Source organism: Oryzias latipes, chromosome 6, assembly GCF_002234675.1.
Source record: "Oryzias latipes chromosome 6, ASM223467v1".
Classification (NCBI taxonomy): domain Eukaryota; kingdom Metazoa; phylum Chordata; class Actinopteri; order Beloniformes; family Adrianichthyidae; genus Oryzias; species Oryzias latipes.
The window spans coordinates 18,216,088-18,236,909 of NC_019864.2; the positions used below are offsets into that span (position 1 = coordinate 18,216,088).

Below are 20,822 nucleotides of genomic sequence, written 5' to 3' on the forward strand. Positions count from 1 at the left end.
ATTGAACACATTTTAAACTGCTACAAAGATTTTTTTCTGTTATCTTGAAGATTATCCAACACTTCTTTTTCCCCCCCCTTATATTTGTGCGCAAAAAACCATAAAATCACATCAGATATTTTGAATCTGGAAACAGTTGGACAACTATAAATGCTCCATTCCTTCTGAAACAAAGCCGACATGGATTTTGAGGAAAAACGTTCAGGTTGGAAGATCCTGCAACACTCTGTCCACACCTCACTCAAAGCAGCTGTTTTACATTTTCTGCTTGGATTTCCCAGAATTCTTAAATGTTTTTATTGTCAAAAAAGTGAACTGGTGGATGTTCGTGATGATGTTGAGCTGCGAGGATGCTGTTGGCGTGTTTCTCCATGTCACTCCCCAGGCGGATCCATGCCGAGAGAACGAGGTGAGGTTTGGTTGGCATCACGCTGCTTTACGTGCAGGGAATCCAAAGGCTTTTCAGAGAACCTCGTGCTTGAATTTTTCAGATGGCTACCACGCAGAGTTCATGTCTGACTGTGAGTTTAGCTGGCGGTTTATTTTCTGTTTCACTGCAGCACAAACACAGATGAAAGGGGACATTTCTGCCTCCCTTCAATCTTTTTTAAAAAAATCAGCAAAACTCAGAAGCTAGACATTTATAACTAAGTCATTGCAGCTTATTAATCTATGAAAACTGTGTTTGCACAAAAGTAGCCACAGGAGTTTTTCATAAACTCTCATTTCATTGCATTACAGATTGCACACATGCCTAAAAATGGAAATCGGCATTTGGGTGTGTTTGTGTCGTCCTCAGGTGGCAGCAAAGCCTAATAATAGCAGAATGATGCTAATCATGAAGACTGTGCATGACAGCAAGATCGCTGGAACAGTCGGATTCTCACTGTTGATGCACGACACAGATAAAGACACGCAGAAAGCAGCTGAACAGGAAGGTGTCCTTGTTGAAAGTCAAACATCCATCCATCAATCCACACAGAAGCAGCTGCACGCTGCTGTTTCCTTTTGGAGCTGTCAACTAAGAATGCTTTAGCGAGATGAACCCGAGCTGAGGTGCAAAAGGGATAAGTCTTCACTGCAGAGCTTTGACTTCTTTACCTTTTACCGTCTGACTGATCATCTTTTTGCAAGCATTTAAACTATCCCAAACGGACTAAATATGTATAACAAACTTCATGTTACCTGAACAATTTTCCCTTTTAGTCAAAGCACCAAGAGCTCCTTTACAGTTTATAGGGCTTAGACCCTTATCTGTGTCTTTAAAATGAAACAATCCATATTATACACAGAGGATTTTTTCAAAAAGCTGGTAGTCTGGGTGTAGGTTTGTTTTGCCCACAAAATATGCCACTTTTCCCCAAAAAACACATGAGATAGGCTGAATGGCACTTTAGATGAGGGATTAAATATCATCACATTACATTGGAATCTTTAGATTTAACTAAAGATAAGCTATGAAGGTGCAGATGCAGAGTAGAAGATTAGTTTTGTAAATGCAAAATGTTAAATTAAGTTAATTAATGGGATTTCTCTTCTCAGTGATTATTGAAATGATATTAATGTCAAATAATAATCATTTCAAGACAAAATAATTCAATATTTCAATCCTTTTTACTTGGTGTTATTTGTCTCCAATAACGTTATTATCTCTTGTTAAGATAATAACGTATACCAAATATATATATATATATATATATATATATATATATATATATATATATATATATATATATATATATATATATATATTTGGTATATATATATATTTGGTATATGGCTGGCCAATTGGAAGGGTGTCTTTCCTCAAATTGTTATCTGATTTACTTAAGGATTTACAAATAGGAACACTATATAATGAGGCTCGATCAATTAATGTTAGTGCCAGATGCATATTAAATAAAGTATTATTATGTTGTTAATGCCTGTAATGCACTGAGTAGCATTAAATGAAAGACCCTTGTTGTACAATGTGACCAAACAAGACAACCTAAATTCATTTACCCATGTGCATTTGAAAATGTTGATCCACACAGACACATTTCACTCTCAGAACCAGGTTTTATGTACATCTGCTATTAGGGGGTCATGTTTTTCAGGAATTTTCTACAATTTCTTCCATTTTAAGCTGCATCAGCAACTTGAATGTTCAGAACTTTGTAGAAGGACGTTTTTATTATTCTGAGACATGATGACATTCTTCTCCATAGACCTTCATAGATACATTAACAGGCTACAGGGACAAAGTTGGGGAGAAGTGGCGTGTTTGGGTTTTGCATGAATTGCTTGGTTTTATGACAGAATTCCATACAGATAATCATCCAAAAGTGAGGATTCTCGCTTGAATCCAGGTTCCTCATGAAACCCAAACGCCCTCAGGTAATATGCTAATGCCCCCCCCCCCCCCCCCCCACACACACACACACCTGAGCTGCTGGTCCCCAGTGCATCCTCCAAAAAGGAGGGGGGGGGGGTGTTATCCATCCCTCGGATGGGAGGATGTGTTGGAGGAGGTGTGTGTGTGTGGGGGGGGGGGGGGGTCACCTCCTGTCTGCGCCTTTAAGACTCGTCGTGTGCTCCACGTCTTGCAGCTCCACGTCCAGCTCCGTGGATGCGCGCCCTCAAAGTTTGACCGCAGCGCTGCCGCGAGACAGAAACACTTTCAAGAGGAGGAGGGGGGGGGGGAGTCGACTGGACTGGAGTGGAGTGGGAGGGGTAGGGGGTTGTCCGGCGATGAGAACAAAGACGATGACCGATCCGCTTCTCGGGGTGTGAATGGAAACGGGGGGCAGAATGTAGGAGAAAGAAGAGACTCCCACCCTCCCTCCCCCACCTCCACACCATGCCGCTGGTGCTCCGTTCTGTTCTGTTCGGGTCCGTAACGCTGCTGGTGCTGCTTCTGATCATTGACGATATTGCAGAAGTGGAAAAAGAAGCTGCGTAAGTACAGCCTTCATTATTTATCCCGTCTGCGCTTCCTTTTTGTTTGCAGCCCAGCAGGTTATCCTGCCTAATGATCTGATCTGATCCTATACTATCTGATCTGATCTGATCTGATCTGATCTGATCCGATCTGACCCGATCTGATGGAGGAAGAATGGATGAGTTTCTGAAGCATAGAAAGAGAAGCTTTCATCTGTTCATATCTCCCAGCACTTGCACACAGTAGCAGCTGTTCCCCCAGCAGCCTGGCTCTCCAAGGACCAGTCCTTTTTTTGTTTTTTGCAGCAGCTTGCATGCGGGACAGGATACATTTCCACCCTGTGAGTATGCCTGAAAGAGAAGGACAGGTGAAGGAAGAAGCAGCTCTCCCACACTTTGAGACTTTGCAATGCTGAGGAGGGCAGCAGGAATGAAAGTCACCCACATCCTGCCCCAAATCCTCCCTAAATTTAGCTCAATAAGGTGCAGAACAGAAAGACTGTTTGTTTTTTCCTTCTTCTATATGGTAACTGTGACTAGGTTTGTTGCCCTGAAAGAAAAGAAACTATTTTTATCCCCCTCCATGGCTGCTGGGTTCTCATATTTCACTATCAGCAAGAGCATTTTGTTTTAAATGCAATTACGCTGCTGTGGCTGACAGTTATAATGAGGTCACACTGGTGTGTGATTTACCATGGGAGAGCAACCCGATCCAATTCCGTGTCTGCATTAATGCCGCCAAATAAAAGTCTATTTTGAAGGCGACTTGAAGCCGCTAACACCTCCACACCATGCCGTTGTGGCTCCGGTTTTCCAATCATTTGTGTCATAATTCTCAGATGTTGCCAAGGTCAAGTTTGCAAAATCCTCTCCAAATATCAAATCTGTAGCATCTCTACAGTGAATGCATGCACGGCGGATGTGCTCGGCACGCTGAAACAGGGGTTGCACTCTTCCTCCCTCAAAGCAGAGCTGGAAGGTTTCATTAAGGACACATTTCTGGTCATTACATCACCAAATGGGCTCACGGTGTGGTTTTCCCGAAAATATGTGCTGATATGTGCTTCCTGTACTTTCACTCCATCATCTCCACTCTTTAAACGCATCAAATGCAACAAGCCTGGCCCGCTGAGTGATCTCTAATTCAATCTCTTTTCTGCAGAGATCTTGGACGGAAGAAGATAAACTTACAGCAACTCATCCCCAAACCCCACAGGTCTGACATTCTGTCCTCTCGCCCCCCTCCCCTCCCCCAACCATTTTATCAGTCAGAAACGATGTGGTGTCGCTGTGCGTTCCTTTTTCATTGAAAGCACAATGAGTCACTCAGTGAGGGTTCCATAACTTTTAGAAGAAAGTCTGCACACTGCAAACACGAAATCTGTAGAAAGATCTGAAGAAAAACGTCCTATTTTCTGTTCCTGCAAGAAAAATAATCTTATCAAGAAATAATCTTAGTTTAGGAAAACGTGTCTGGGTGAATAGAATTAGTTACATCATTTTTTTCTAAAGGGCCTCCGGCTTTTCTTAACCCGTCGGTTAGCACCCCCACCTTGCAGTGAGAAGGCCCTGGTTTGAATCCCGGCCGGGACCTTCCTGTGTGGAGTTTGCATGTTCTCCCCTTGGGTTTTCTCCAGGCACTCTGGTTTCCAAAAATATGCTTCATAGGTTAATTGGTGACTCGAAATTGTCCCTAGGTATGTGTGTGTGAGTGCTAGTGTGCCTTGGTGACTGGCAGCCTTTCCAGGGTGTACCCCTCCTTTGCCCAACAGTAGTCAGGATAGGCTCCAGCAACCCTGTGACCCCCAGAAGGAAAATAGTGGGTTAACAAAATGGATGAAGGGGTCCTTCGTCGAAAACAACATGGCACAATTTGGGAAAAATATTTGAAAGCCCCACTCTAATCATCTATTCATCTATTCTAAAATCATTCCCAGTGGTCTTTTAATTATGATGATGATGTTTGGCAAAATCAAAAAACCTGTGTCATTTTCTTGGACATAGTTTCTGCAGAGCGGCAGGAGTTCATTAGAAATTCACTTCTGACTGATGGCGTGGAGTAAGCCCACCCCTTTCCCATCACTCATCTCTTTACACCCTCTCCCGCTAGCTTACAGCTCCTCACAACCCCACACCTAGCATCACCGGTGCAACAAAAATGGCGAGCAACATCAGGGCGATCCACAGCTCCAAGCTTTTTCCAGTTGTATTTCTCCGTCTGCTCTTGATTGACAATTTTCTGTAAATATGTCCTTTGTCATCAGAAAAATGCCACAAAAACATGTTATAAACATCATTTTCATCTGAGTAAATTTTGAATAATTTAACATTATGGGGATTGAGTTTTTGTAAAAGTTGAAAGGATTTCTGCTAGGGGTAAAACTCACTTCTGATTCAAAATCTAAGAGGCAGTTTCATTTCTTTTCTGAGATCTTTTATGAGAAAGGAAAGCCCCACACTGTGAATGGAAAGAAAAACACGGCCTCCGTCTTGTATTGATCCAGACTTTAAAGGTCAGCGCTTTATTGTAAATACCAGCTATTGTCGTTCAGGAAAGCCGCAGCTCATCCGGATCCGACCTCTGTGATAAAAACACTGAAGGATCCTATTGGTCTGAGTTACAATAACCACTCATTAAAAACCTGGACCTTCAATAAGACCCTCTCCAACCTCATCAGGTATTCTCCTCACTCCAATGATCATCTGATCCGCTGAGAAGTTGTTGTTTTTTTTCTTACGTGCTTTGTCTCTTAATTGCAGGAAAAACATCCTGCAATTTCTTGACCCAGAAAGAGACATATCTATTTTAAAGGGCACGCTGAAGCCGGGAGACATCATCCACTATGTGTTTGATCGCCACAGCACCACTAACATCTCCGAAAATCTCTACCGCCTGCTGCCGACCGTGTCGCCGATGAAAAACCAGCACCACAGACGCTGCGCCATCGTGGGAAACTCTGGGATTCTGCTGAACAGCAGCTGTGGATCCGAGATCGACGCTCATGATTTTGTGATCAGGTGGGGTTTTTGTTTTTATATGTTCCTTTTAAAGGACGTTGCATTGATACAAGTCTCCCCGGTGAAAGAAATCCTGAAAGACGCCAGCCTCAAGGCTGCTGCTGAGACTCATTTGCACATCAGTCTGATTTTTTTGTTTTTTTGTTGAGAATTTGCATAAATCACATTAGAATAATAACATCTCTAACATTTTTGATGTGCTCTAACTGGAAATACAGGAGCTGTACATTAGAAAAAATGTTTACAGTCAGGTAAAATTTGAAATCCAGCAACTAGACTGAGGGCAATTAAATGCACGATTGTACACAAAATTGACATTTTGAAGCGTTTTAGGCATGCACAGGAGGAGAAACATCGGCGCTCTCCTGATTTCATTTACAAACATGAGGCGGCTCTGTTTGTGCGAGCGTGCAAACTGATGAGCCAGTCTGATTGTGGTTTATGCACCACACTTCAACCAGTCTTTTAAAGGCGAAAAAAATGAGTTTTTTTTACAGCTCTGTTGTTGAAACTGATGGATGTGAAGTGGTGAGGTTGGTTGAAATCTAACAAAGAGATGGACTGTCTGCAATCCGTGTAAGAAGCAGCACTTGCAATCAGTGATTTTAACACTGGTGAATGTGTAGGAAAGCGTGCAGCAGCACCCGATTGAGCTGGAAAAACTCTTGATGCCACTCTTTTGGTGTCACATCCTCTCTTTGTAGAGGCGCCCGTCCTGATGAGGGGAGGTTTCAGCTCCTCTTGAATTCCCATAGGCTAAAGGAAGAAGTTGTATTTAAGTAATAAGATATACTATTAGCTCAGTGGTTTTACTTTAAAGTTCCACTGTGATGATCTTTCGACCTTTTCGTAAAGTGTGTCCAGTGGTCTTTTAGTCGTGATTATGCTGTTTTTAGCCAAAATCTACAAACCTTTTCCAGAACAAAGTTTCTGCAGAGCAGTGGCGGTTTTTGATATGGGCAATGTGGGCGGTCGCCCAGGGCGGCACTTCATAGGGGGCGGCATTTGCCGTGCCCGATGTGGTACATACTATATTCAAAGAGGTAGCTTAAAGCTTTTAAGTTGAAATTGCTTCAGTAGCCGACACTTAATGCTTTAATTTTGAAACATCAGACTCTTAATAATGTCTTCCTCCTATTTCCTCTTCACACTCATGGTGCAAAAAAAAAAAAAAAAAAAAAAAAAGAATAATTCAGAGTGAAACATCGTAAAACAGGCACATGAAAAGGATTTAGGCAGAAAAAACATCCGTGCTCAACCCAATTTCGACAAAAGCAGGCAATGGGGGTTATTTCCCACAATTCTTTGCTCAGACACAGCAGACCCAATGCGCACGTGACCACCGCCCTCTGCTGCAAGACGCTTGCGGCCGCACCTCTTTGCGGTAGTCTTTGGAACATTAGTAAAAAAAACTCGAGAGGGGAGTGCAATTCTCCGGTGGCTAGGTGAATCACACTAACAGGGGATTGGGAGTCTTTTTCTATCTGACAATCAACTCTGAGCCGCAGCTGCGCCTCCCGTCATAGAGACGGAGCCGCGTGTGTGAGAGGGAGGGGGAGGGGTGGTGAGCGCAGAACATTTTTTATGTATTGAGGTTTTTTGGAGGATTTCTGCTGTTGGTGTTGCACAAATTTAAGGAAATGCCAAATATTTTTGGAGTAATCCCACTGATGAGTTCAAAGATTTAGTCTTTAATGTTTTATAAGACCTAAACATATTAATCACAATAAGTTTTATTTTTTAGATCTAATCCCTCTGATATGTTTCACAAAGACACACACAGGACGTCACACATTAAGAAATTATTGCTAAAAATGAAGCAGGAGTCCAGCTCTAAAAAAAAATGCTCTAAAGAATGATGAAAGAGCAAAAAAAATGGAATTATTTGATATGTAATTTCTTATTAATATTTCCAGGTTTTCTTTGTTTTGTCCTGCAGCATGTTCATATTTGTATAATTTTGACAGAATATATTTCTATGGAGAGCAAAATATTACAAGTTATTTAGGGTTTAACTTGAGTTATTCTGGATTAATGTTCCTGTTTTTATTCATATTTATGTTCAAAAAGTTCAGTTTAAAAGGTTTAAAAGTTTAGCTTTAGTGTGTTCAGTAAATGTTTATCTTCTTCGGCCCAAAACCTTAAGCGTTTTTTTAACTTAGGCCCCTGTGTGACTGAGTTTGACCCCCCTGTAATATGAGTCTAGAAAATTCATGCATTTTTTGAGTAAAATGGCTAAATAGAAGATAGGGAACACAGCAGGATGTTGTCAAATTTTGTATGTGTGCGGGGGGGGGGGGGGGGGCGCGGGTGGGGTTACTCGCCCAGGGAGTAAGTTAGTGTAGAACCGCCACTGCTGCAGAGTGCCAGGAGTCCTTTAGAAATTCACTTCTGAGTTGTGGCAGCGTAAGCCCGCCCGCACTTGCCATCATCCATCTCATTTATCAGGATAGGTCTTCAACAGAGTCTTCTTGCCAGCAGAAATGCAAAGTAGATTGAAAGGATTCATCAGTATAGATCACAAGGATTATTAAAAAGATGGATATGTATTTAAGTAAAAACAACTTTACGTTTTAGCAATAACACTAAATTCTAAAAAACAAAACGTTCCTAAAATAACAGAACACAATTTATAAAAATGAAACAAAAGAAGTAACTGGAAAATGTAGGTAATATGGGACGTCACTGATTGGAAGATGATCTTCATTCACTTTTTCAATCAGAAGTTATTAGCCGTAAAGCAATATCCTCTGAGAAACAATTTTTCTCTAACCTTCTGACTGCAGCCGCTGCAAAAGTTTGGTGATTTCTCAATGAACTCTTCACCACAGTTTAAAGCGATACATCCCTCCGCTTTCCCTCTTCTTCATAACTCAAACATAATCATCCAGGGCGGCAGTGGCTCAGGCGGTTGAGCAGGTCGTCCAAAGATCGAAGGGTCAGCGGTTCGATCCCCGCTCCCCCCAGCCAACTGTCGTTGTGTCCTTGGGCAAGACACTTCACCCTCCGTGCCTCCAGTGTGGCTCCACTGGTGTGTGAATGCATATGAATGTCCTAGTGATGGTCAGAGGGACCGTAGGCACAAACTGGCAGTAGTTTCCATCACCAAGTATGAATGAGGAGTGAATGAATAATGGACACACTGTAAGTGCTTTGAAAGTCTGGAAAAGCACAGATAAATCTAATCCATTATTATTATTATCCAGTCAGCCATGTCCCATAATACCTACTTTTTTCAGTTTCTTGTTTTTATTTTAAATTTTGTTTAATTCTTTAACATTTCATTTAATTTCTGGAATTTACTCTTGTTTTTCAAAAAATGTTTTAACGTTTTGGTTTCTGGAATTTTGTTTTGATTTCTAAAATGTAACGTTGATTTTTATTATTTGTTCCTATTTAATTGTTGTGATAAATATATATTTTGCATTGAGGGATTTGTTGATTTGCACTTACGGACTACTGTAGATTTCCCAGTTATTGTGGTGTTAGCCGCTGGTCCCCTGTTTTTTTTAGAACTGCACCGTTACATTTTCTTCTTCTTTCACAGCTGGCACTTGAAGGGTTTTGCACCACAGCTTGTTGCTGCCGGTGGAAAAAATGCATCAGTTCGCTCCAGTGCATCCCGTCACAATACGACGTGTTGTTGTTAAGACAAACAGCTTTTGGTGTTGGCAGAATGTTCGGCCTTTGCTCTTATTCTCTATCATCTGGATTATCGAAGCGTTAACAGCCTCAGTTGTTACTTTTTCAATGCCAGCCTTGCAGCAACACATGTTTCTGGGTTTGCTCAGAGGTTTAGGAAAGCTTCAAACGCAAAATGATCAGGAGAGAAGTGAAAACTATGATCAAATATTAAAACACTGAGAAAAAAATGATCACCCAGATCATAAAAAAAATGTATTTATCTATCTACTATAAAGAAAAACAAGTATTTGGTCCCTCAAGTGGTCCCTGCAGTACTTAATGCAGATATACCTTGTTTTTCATATACTTGTACAAACTTTTGTTGGATTAAATATCTGCAGGGGTGACCAAAGCCAGAGTATAGGAAGAAGTATGTTTATGTTCACACTTTTTCTGAAAAACTCACTACGATCATCTCTTGATCCATTCCAGTGGAGCAGAGCAGGGAGCTTGAGGCCTTCCTATTGTAGTTTCTGTGTGATAAATATGATCTTTTTAAACTGCCTTTTTTCGTCTGCTCCTGATTCACAATTTGAACGAAGAAATCATAAATGCCGTTTTTATGCTTAATTGTATTTATGCACGTCCTCCATTATCAGAAAAAGGCCACAAAAATGTGTTAAAAAACAACTAGAACACAATTTTGATTGGAGTGGGTCTTTACAGTTTCGAATAGCAATCTAATAAATAGTGCTCGTTTACAATGTTAGATTTCTTCCTTGAATCGAATAGACAGTTGCAATAAGTTAAACAGCACATAACTGGATTCTGTGACTCATTCATGTCCTTTTTTAGAAGATCTACCTCCATTCTCTACAGAGCTCGCTTCCATCTGTTGAGCGTCACTTAGTTAGGTAATTACCAACAGGCCAGTGCACAAAGAGGCGCTGCAGGGTGTATTTTATTCAGCGACATGACTTTTCCGTGTCCTTGTCTCGCTCTTCAGGTGTGCTCGGTTATCGTAAAGGCTGTTCCCGATAGACATGTGATCCTTAAACCTGAATCAACTTTGTGTTAAGGTGTAACCTGGCACCGGTGGACGAATACTCCCAGGATGTGGGACGGCAGACGAACTTGGTGACCATGAACCCGTCTGTGGTTCAGCGGGCTTTCCAGGACCTGGTCAGTGAGGAGTGGAAGCAGCGCTTCCTGCAGCGCCTCCAGAGCCTCGGGGGCAGCGTGCTGTGGATCCCGGCCTTCATGGCCAAGGGGGGCGAGGAGCGCGTCGAGTGGGCCCTTCGCCTCATTCTGCGTCACACCGTGGACGTGCGCACCGCCTTCCCGTCGCTGCGACTTCTCCACGCTGTCAGGGGGTAAGCTGGTGAGAACACCTGTGAGCAGCATAATCAAAAGGCAAACTGCTCATCTGCTCCCCAGCCGGCTATTTTTAAACAGAGCGCCACAGGCAAGGAACGGGGAGAAAGTCACTCAGGCTTCCAACCACCGAATTTAGGTCTAAAACATGTTTTCATGAAGACATGAATCCTTTTTATCTCTGACTTGTTCAGGTTCTTTTCAAAAACCTACCTGACATTCAGGAGAAATGTGTTTACTTGATATCCTGCTGAGGAAATTCCCTCTGCATTTGTGGATCATAAAGTTAATGTGACAGCCTGTCGAAATGATCAAAGCTGTCCTTCTTAAACTCATCAAGATTTTTTATATATTTGTCATTCATTCTTTATAAGCATCTTTTTGATGCATTCTACTCAGATGCCTATTTTTTTTAAAGTACTGTACAGAGGCAAAGTCGTGACTTTTTGCCAAACGGAATATTTTAGTCCTTGGCTTTATTATTATTATTTTTTTTATCCTTGGCTTTATTTAATTCGAAATAAATAAACTGTTGGCATTTAAAAAAGAAACTATAAAAGCCCCCTCCTACAGCCAGTGCTTTGTTTCTGCACAAAATCAACAGACCATATGTCTCCACCATATTACCATGAATTAACATGGCACATAAATTATAATTGACTCAGGTGGGAATCTTTTTTCTTTTTTTTTGTAATCCCTTTTGTGTCACAGCACAAAATACCAGGCAAATTCAATCTTGCGTGAATTTCACAACGTCAGCTCAAATCAACTGGCAGATATCAAGCGCCGCTGCAGAAAAGTCAGACGGTAAATCAACTGTGGAGAGTGGGATCGCTCTGTTTATCCTGGTGAGAAACAGCGGGATGCAGTCACCGTGACATTGCCAGGCAACCAGAAGAGATGTTGGATAAAAGAGCTACACTGACAGACCTCAATGTGTCTGCAGTGTTTTCTGCAAGGACACATGAAACAGTCACTTTAATAGTCCAAAGTCTGACTATTACTTTCATTCTTGTTGTGATGTTTGATTCACTGCAAAAAAAAAACTTAAGAAAGTAAAAAAAAAAAACCTTGTTTCAAGATAAATTATCTTATTTTCTGTCTTCAAGAAAAATAATCTTAAGAAAGTTTTTTATTAGCAAAACAACCTTTGTTTGACATTTTTTAGTGGCTTGAATTTTTTCCTTGAAATAAACGTTTTTGATGAGACCATTTTTCTTAGGCTAGTCTAAGGATGCTGCATTTTCCTATTTGCACACAAAGGTTTCTTGAATCATCATCGCACAATTTAGCTGTGATGAGCCCTGCATCATTTTGCTAGTATTTTTTGTCATGTCTAAAAACCGAAAAATCCAAAAGCTTGGCTTGAGTCTCTTCTTTTTAAATGTATGATTACAAAATGATTATTATTCATTGTGCTTGTCTTGTTTACATGTCTGCATTTGTGAGTCAGCTTGAAACAAAAAACCTGAAAATGAATATTCTGTTTTTATTGTATTGTCGTTTGATGTTTTGAACAAAGGTCAAGGGAAAGCGAGGAATCAGAAGGTGGTTTGGTTTATAAAGCAGAAAAAGCAGAGAGGCTGGAACTGGAGAACACTTGTTGTTTTTTTTAATGACCATGAATAAAAAAAAAAAGGTTCTTCTGCACCTGAATCCTATGATTTTTGATGAAACTGAAGTTGTTCAGCTTGCTGGTATCAGCAGCAGCTGTCTGCATTTGCACATGTGTCTGGGTCAGCATCAAACTCCTGTGGGAGAGAGGCCACACAGAAGCAGATGTGTTGTTTAGTCATTTCAGCTGCAGGGGCCTTCCTTGGTGGCTCCTTTTGTCTCACATAAAAACAGCTAATTTACCACCGTTTTTATTCCTGTCAACAGATACTGGCTGACCAATAACGTCCACATCAAACGTCCGACCACAGGCCTCCTCATGTACACCATGGCGACCCGCTTCTGCGAGGAGATCCATCTGTACGGCTTCTGGCCATTTCCAGTGGACTCGCATGGCAAAGCAGTTAAATACCACTACTACGACTCCCTGAAGTACGAGTACACCTCCAGCTCCAGTCCTCACACCATGCCCTTGGAGTTCAGGACGTTGAGCACGCTGCACAGACAGGGGGCGCTCCGGCTCCACACAGGGAGCTGTGAGATGGAGAACAGCCGGAACCAGGTTTAAGGCAGTGCAACATTTCCCTGTCACTGCTTGTCTTGTTAGGACTTTGTATTACTACTTCCTGGATTGGTTCCGGAATATTTTAACTTTAAATAAATTCATGGCCCACTTTTTTGAGTGTGCCAAGATTAAAAGATAAATAAATGCCACAGATCACAATTCGATTTTTCAAGTATTTGTACTATGAGGCATTAAGTGCAGATACAAGTACAAGCGAATAAGTGCAAGTAGGCTGTGCAAAAACTAAAAATACACGCTGAATGTATGTAGTTTACAAGATCTGAAGCTTTCGTTAAATGCAGACGCTGGATTGGAACCCAGAGGGTTAACAAAACAAGAGCTCTTCAAGAGTTTGATGTGAATTCTGCCGCCTCGAGCTGTCCACTTTGAGTGAGTTGCTGGGCAAACCACCAGAGGGGGCCCTAAGAATCTGAGGAAATGATGTACAGTACAAAAAAAATCAGCTCTTACAACAGATTGGTGTCATTTTTTTCTAGCCTACAATTCTGATAATATTTCTTTTGTATGTTTTGTGCTTTTGTACCATCTTTATAAAAGTATCAGTAAGTGTTAAAAGGTATTTATTTCTAAAATAATAGCTAAGGATAAAGTTAGGATGCCTTAAAAAGAAAGGATCAGCTGTGATTTTATTTGAATGTTGATAACAGTTAATCTGAAGAGCTCCTTAAAGCGCACAATATCAGTTTATGCACTAGAAATGACAGCAATGAAGTTAGATAGTACTGCAATGTCATCAAAAATAGTAACACCTGAATGCATAGGAGATTTCCTTTCCATATTTTTGGCGGTAGTTTATTGCACCGATGAAGATTAGCTGAAAAACACCATTGCCTCCTCATTACCTTGGATAACGATACTTGTGTAGGGTCTCGGGATCAGTATTACTATACGAGATAAAGTTGGATTCCCCAGAGGCTGCTCTTTTGAGCCCGTAATCAAAACATTCCAGCGTTTTAAAAGTGCCCTCCTCACATGCTCAGAAAAAAAGGGATGATCACATTTATTATGAATGGAGCAGATCTAGGAAAAAAAAAAAAAAACAGATCCTCAACTGTCTTCACATTGGTTCTCATTACTTGATCAAATCTGTCCAGTCAAAACAGAAAATGAGGGCAAAAAGGTGCCAGGTTTGTTTTTCCATCTATTTTTAGGCCAAAGCATTGAATGTACCAAGATCATTTTTATTTCCTCATTTTGCCAGTCAGGTATCTTAATCCTAATGGCCTCTGTTTGTGAAAATCAGTCGCATTTGAAGTACTTCAGCACTGGTGCAGCAAAAAACAAGTTGCATCTCATGCGCTCCCATGTGATTTTTTTTGCTTCTTTTTAATCCATGGAAGTGTTGTTTTGCCAGGATGCATCTGTTGACTTGCATGTTGAGCTTATTACACTGTCAATTAGGAAAAGACATGAAAGTTGCGCAAATGACGTGAGCAGTCTGAAGCTATGAAAGGTTTTATTTGTGGCCGTCTGCCTGAGCTCGGCAAAAATAGAAACGCTCTGTGGTCGGCACTATTAGGTCGGTTAACCCCGAATCTTTAGTTTGCCACAGTGCAGAGGATTTTGTCAGCATGCAGAGTTCCTGCTGTGAAATGAGGATTGTATTTTTTAAAAGAAAAACCTACTTTATGCATGTTTGTTTTGTCATTATGGGTACAACTTGAACAACTTTATACCTTTGTAAAATATTTAGTATGTACTTTTAAAGTGTGCAGTTATGACGGTTTCACCAGAATGGGGATGTTTTTTGTTTGTTTTTTTCAAGCCTCTCCCTTTAAAAGAACTTCAAAAGCAGCTTTAGTTTAGCGATGCTGTAAAGACATGGAAACTGAGACACCACTAGTGGGTCCACATCTGTTGGTTTTTACGGTTCAACAGCCACAATTTGGAAATATTTTACTAGCTTTCTGTAGAAAATGACAATAAAAGACAATAAATAAGCTACATTTAGCATGTTGACATGAGGTGATTTTTTCCACAGCTTTAGCAGCCTTTAACATCACAAAAATAGCTGCTGTCAGGGACAAACTGAGAACAGACGAAACAAGGAAGAGATCTGCTAGATCCTTTAAAACAACATTTTAGTACAAATTTTATTAGTTTTTTTCTATTCATTTTTATGCTTAAAGATGTGGTTTCATCATCTACTGATTTCTGTCAATAGATATCATGCAAACTGTTAAATAGAAGCAAATCTGTTAAACTTGTACTACCAATGCATACAAAAATACTTTTGACTTACAAAAAAAAGTGGCTTTTTTCAGCCGTTCATACACATATTCTGTATGTTAAAAGACAATAAACACATTTAGTCATCTGAAAATGTTTACGTCTGTGATTTATAGTATAGGGAAAAATGTTGGTTGTTTTAATCCTGAGCAGAAATACGCGTTTTAACACAGCAGGTTCTGTTTTTCACGCTTGGCTGAGGATGAAGGTCATCCGCTGCACCCGTGGAGCATGTATCAAGTAACATGAAGGTGACCTAAAAATACATATGCAAAAATCTAACTTGCATCTATTTTGTTACTTTTTCTAGACAGAAATGGATAAAAGAGATAAAAAAAAAAGAATCTATTTAATAGTAGTTAAATCATTCATCCTCGGATAGCCTCTGCTGCTGATCCTTTTTAAGGCTCCAACTACATGATAGTACATGTAACACAGTTACCCATAAACAAGGGGGACTTTATATTGCCAGGATTACATTACACAAGATATACATAAAATTGTAGAACATTAACGGAGAAATGTGACTCTGTTTTGCTCCAAAAACCAAAACACGGGTTCGTGCGGTTCTAGTTAAACCGGTGCAGATGTTTGGGCTGCAGCTGCTGCTGCTGTTGATGATATAGTTCAGTAGTAGGATAGAATTGAAATTTAATTCTCTCAAATTCGCCACGCCTGATAACAGAAGACAGCATTCACATTCAGGGCGCACACTAAATCCGCGCCATAAATACATCCTGATTGGTTCTGAGATCTAAGTTCAACTCCAGAAGAAAGGTCAGCGAAGATAGCAGCAAAATAAGACTCAATCTGAACATATGATTACAAAAATATACATACTAACTGTATAAATGCATTAAATATGCACGGCAACATGATTAAAAAGAAAGGGGTTTTTTGTTTTGGTAAAAACAAATTAGTACATTTCTGCAGAATTTTTGTTGCTCAACAATTTCTTCAACTCTTCCTTGTGCGTTAATAAACTCTTTCTGATAATAAAAGCATACTGGCAGGCTTTGGCTGCTAATTCAATGCTCTTAGCTGTAAAAAAATATATTTTTTGGTATGAATCCTTTAGATCTAGACATACATAACAGTTTGTTGACTGTCGTCACCGAGTCTCCAGTTTAAACACACAAAAATATAACCATGCAGGTTTGATCACATGATAGGGGTTTCCTAGAATGGCAGACAATGGCATCTGAACGGCGCCGTCCATTTTTCTGAAGCCACGCACAAGCAGCATGGCTCATTGGTAGGACTTGGATGGCGACACAACGACACAGGAAACCTTTTGAGATGGCGAACCGAGCAGAAGTTGCCAAAATGTCGAGGAATTCACCTGCAAATCAAAGGGGGAGAAGTCAGTTAGTCTATAGGGGCTTAATCTGTTTGCAAGTGACCACATGGCGAGGAGGAAGTGCGTTCCTCTGCGGACACTCCTGTCAGACCTGAAGTCAGCTATGCCAGGTAAACAGGACGGCATATTTTCCTTTGAGGAAGTGCTCGTGAGTCAAAGAACAATTGAAAGCACGGAAGGGTGACACCCAATGTAAACTAAAGGTTTGGAGTACAACCGTTTCCTTAAAGCGAAAAGGTTTCCTGACCCACTAGTGTTAAAGGCTACTATATGGTTTGCCATGTTGGTTAACTCTGAAGATTTTCTGTTCTGGACAGGAAGTGGAGGTCATTATAAATGGAAAAAAAAATAAGAGCTGGGGCTGCTTTAGGACGTCTGGGAAGTTATCTGTGAAGTTTCAATGTCAAAACGGCTTTTCAAGCTGCTTTGCATTCAAGCAAATGTGGATCAAGATGAGAGGTGAGATAAAATGTTACACATTTACTCCAGTGAACTCCAGTGCTTTCTGTAACCCTCACAACTTCCTCATTCTCTCTCAAAAATCCAGAATATTCTCAAATGGATCTAGATCACTGCAAGGAATTGAACTCAAGGGAAAAAGTTGTTAATTGTCCTGCAATGAAAGGACAAACCTGTATTTAACATCAAACAGGGTTGAATCATCTTCCTCATCATTCTCCTCATTGAGGGGGGCCATCTCCACGCGCTCAGCGGGGGTTGTTATAATGTCGTATTTTCGTGTTTTCCTGATTCGCCTGCCAGATCTGTGGGAAGGAGAAGAAGGGAGAGGATTTTTTTCCTTCTTTTCTCTGAACAACAGGGTGACTATAGTAGCAACAGATGGTTAGACAATTGTGAGGGCTGGACGGCTCCATTAAGTTTGAAATAAAATCTTTATTTCAATCAAATCTTCATTTCTGATTCTTAAAAATGGGATTACAGTGTTTTAAGCTTTCAGAATCAATGAATTCAACATTTTAACACCTAAAATAAAAAACTTTTGATAGTTCATATTTAAGCACATATTTTTTAGATTTTCTTTTTTTTTTTAAGAGCTGTTTATTACTTAGCGGCGTCGTCATAGCTGCTTATTATGAACCTACCTGACGATTTTGATGACCAGGCATGTGATGAGAGCAGCTGTTAGCACGCAGATGAAAATGACAATATTTTTCAGAGTTGGAAGATGCTCCATCAGAGGCGAAAGCCGGGACCCCGTGGCAGCAGCATCCGTGGAGTTCTTCCTCGGGTCCTCCAGGCTGTCGGTGGATGACAGTGAGGATGAGGATGTTGAGTTTAGCTGCGTCGCAGATGAAGGGGTCAGCGGTTCGCCATTGACCCTCCAGAGAGCCGCGGCGAGAAGAGTCAATCCCAGGTTGAAAGACACCATCGTGGTGCTGAAATGATGCGAACGTGAGAGGAGAGAGACGGAAAGAAAGAAAACAGAAGGGGCTTCTAAGGGTTTTCTCCCAGTTTGATGAAACGCAACAACAGCTGTCACACAAAAAAGTGTCAGTCAGATTCTGCGTATTTACGAGGCAAAGACAGCACGCAAATATCCATTTCCCTGCTCGTTCGAGCTGCTCTCTAACTCGTTCCTTGCATAAATGTGTTTTCCTGAGGGTGAGCTGTACCAATCCCTTCCCGACTGCGCGCAGGCTCGGGGATTATCCGCCTCCGGAAGAGCTCTGCAGGCTGGCCCCCTGTTCCTGGTGCTGAAGGGAGACTTGAAGGACTCCTGCTGCATTCAAGTACGGCACGGACATCCCAAAACCACACAGGTACTACCACTAACAACAGAATGATGGCGGCACGTGTTCACTTGATGGCGCTTCTATATTATGTTGAACATAAAAATTACTTAAGAAAAATGACAAAACTCTTAAAAATGCTAGAGTTTATAAATCTCTAAAGTATTTGCAATTGAGAATAAAAAAGGAGGAAGATCACTACTTGTGCTAAGTTTATTTGGGGTGTTTTAAGAAGAACTATTTTAATTGTCTTTTTTTTTTTAATTATTTCTAGAGGAAACAGTACAATTACCAAACAAAAACATTGTAAGTTGAATCTTTATTTTATTTAGTTTTTAGCTTGTTTTAAAAACAACTGTAATAATGATTAAAAACATTAACTCCAGAAAAATGAATTAGGAATAGAATTGAATTAATTTAATGACCGTGGGATAACGTTGTAGTAGGTATAACTGCAAGGGGAGTTGAATGTGTCAGTCAGTTAAAATACACTATATGTTGTACGTTCGATATTTCAGACTTTATTTTTTTTTGACAAAAACTTTAGTCCCACCCTGCACATAATAAAATCTCCACCATAAGCTGTTCTTATGGAGATAAACTTATTTGTCTTGGTTTTAGCTATGGTAAACAAGTGTAATGCATTTGAGTTATGTTTGAATGTGCAAACAAATATTTCGTTTTGTTCTTTATTGTGTGTGAATGACATATTTACTATTGCAACTAAAGGAAAAAACAAATAATGTATAATTACTGTAGATTTTAAGTATTTGTATTTTACAAAACACGTGTATTTCAAAATGCACCATAAATAATGGAGTAGTGCAAAAATGAATATTTGTTCTTAAGATAAACTATTGCAACTTAAAAGCTCTTTTTTTTTTGCTTTGAGGAAACAATAAAACAGCCAAACTATAAAATAAACACAAAACTCCTTCCTTTACATCAGCTTTAAATATCAAGGCCATTTTGTTCACTCAACCATAATAATAAAAACAATCAAATATGTAAAAACATCTTATATTTTGTACCATTACCTGTCCATGACTTTTTTTGTAACTAAATTTGGAAATTAACAAAGGCTTAAATTATACAAGCCTACACAAAACTCCCTGTAGCCAGATAAAAGTAGTTGTTAAAAAAAAACAGTTAACTGGACTCGGTTTTATTATAGAGTAGCTTTTTCAAACGTGTCCAGTTAAATGCTTTTTTGCCTTCTACTTTGACTGAATCTACCTAAATGAATCAGAATCTAAACAGATTGCAGCAAGATAAGAAAAAGATTTTTTTTACATTCAGCATCTTTTTGTTCTTTCATTACAAATGTTTAGGAGTGTTTTCCTTAAGTATTTTGCATAATAGTGTCTACTTCTTGTAAATAAACACCAACGTCTTCATCCCTGACTAAATTTGCTCACAAAAAGTTTAATTTTAACCTGACTAGTGATGATAAAATTGTACATTTATTACCTGATTAAAAATGTTCATAACAAACAGGCACTGGTGTCGGTAGATACATTCGATTTTCTTTTTCTTACCTGCTGTAATTGCTTCAGAACACCTGTGTAATCTGACAGCAGCTTTAATCTCTCACTTAAAAAGAAAAAGTGTGGATTTAATTTGAACTACAGCCACCAGATGGCAGCACACCATAAAAGTGGATCAAATGTATTTTCTTTCTTTGTAACAAACTTTCTCAGCAGATTCTAAGAAATCTGGAGCTGCTTTGTATGAAAAGCTATATCTATATACACAGATAAAGCAGTATATTATTAGACTATCTTGTATTTCTTTTATATCATATATTAGATTATAAACTGAAAGGATATTCAGTTATAATAAAGAAAAAAGATCATACAAAACCATGCACCAAATATACTATACCTTTGTGTTCTGTAAGTATTTTTTAGTAGAGAACTTAAATATAAAAAAAATAAAAAAAACATAGGGCACTCATTTGTAAAAAGTAACTGCAAACAGTTCTAGTTTTCAAACGTCAGTCATCCTCTTTGAACATTAGTTGAAGACACAGAGAAGAAACCAACCTGTGGTAATGTAACGGAAGAAAATAGAAGATTTGGTATGATAATCTGCCGTTGAAAATATTCTGTTTTTTAAAAAGAAGACCCACAACAGCAAATGTTTTATGCATAAGCAACATCTCAAATCAAGGTTCCTACACCTGTGTTAATTTTTCTCTTTTTATTCAAATATTATAAGGAGTCAAAAATGGAAACAAATGCTTAAGGGTGCAGTTTTATCGCCGGGTTCCTTTTGTTGCATTGCTAGACTAGAAAACATCATCCAAACTGATGACACTTCAACCCATAAAATGTCTTCATGC

General features: G+C 39.7%; 2 protein-coding genes across 3 annotated transcripts; one reads left to right on the forward strand and one right to left on the reverse strand.

Annotated features, from left to right (window-relative positions):
- The first annotated feature begins 2,728 nt into the window (after window positions 1–2,728).
- Window positions 2,729–14,213, forward strand: st8sia2 (ST8 alpha-N-acetyl-neuraminide alpha-2,8-sialyltransferase 2). 2 transcript variants are annotated; one of them, XM_023955832.1, is made up of 6 exons: window positions 2,730–2,940; window positions 4,085–4,138; window positions 5,475–5,600; window positions 5,683–5,940; window positions 10,644–10,937; window positions 12,820–14,213. In XM_023955832.1, the coding sequence occupies exons 1-6, from the start codon at window positions 2,843–2,845 to the stop codon at window positions 13,118–13,120; spliced, it is 1,131 nt and encodes a 376-aa protein (XP_023811600.1). In that variant the 5' UTR covers window positions 2,730–2,842; the 3' UTR covers window positions 13,121–14,213. The 2 variants fall into 2 exon arrangements, with proteins under 2 accessions (XP_023811601.1, XP_023811600.1); XM_023955833.1 differs by lacking the exon at window positions 4,085–4,138 and having other exon boundaries at window positions 2,729–2,940.
- A 989-nt stretch (window positions 14,214–15,202) lies between these two features.
- LOC101160408 (membrane protein FAM174B) lies at window positions 15,203–18,488 on the reverse strand. Its single transcript, XM_020704072.1, has 3 exons — window positions 17,831–18,488; window positions 17,360–17,491; window positions 15,203–16,709 (listed from the first exon to the last, which is right to left on the reverse strand). The coding sequence occupies exons 1-3, from the start codon at window positions 18,115–18,117 to the stop codon at window positions 16,706–16,708; spliced, it is 423 nt and encodes a 140-aa protein (XP_020559731.1). The 5' UTR covers window positions 18,118–18,488; the 3' UTR covers window positions 15,203–16,705.
- Window positions 18,489–20,822: the final 2,334 nt, after the last annotated feature.

Coding starts and splice junctions, on each gene's coding strand:
- LOC101160408 (XM_020704072.1), bottom strand. CDS start 18,117: ATGGTGTCTTTCAACCTGGGATTGACTCTTCTCGCCGCGGCTCTCTGG. Junction 17,492..17,830: donor CTGGTCATCAAAATCGTCAG/GTAGGTTCATAA, acceptor TCCTTCCCACAG/ATCTGGCAGGCGAATCAGGA.
- st8sia2 (XM_023955832.1), top strand. CDS start 2,843: ATGCCGCTGGTGCTCCGTTCTGTTCTGTTCGGGTCCGTAACGCTGCTG. Junction 5,941..10,643: donor GCTCATGATTTTGTGATCAG/GTGGGGTTTTTG, acceptor CTTTGTGTTAAG/GTGTAACCTGGCACCGGTGG. Junction 10,938..12,819: donor CTTCTCCACGCTGTCAGGGG/GTAAGCTGGTGA, acceptor TCCTGTCAACAG/ATACTGGCTGACCAATAACG.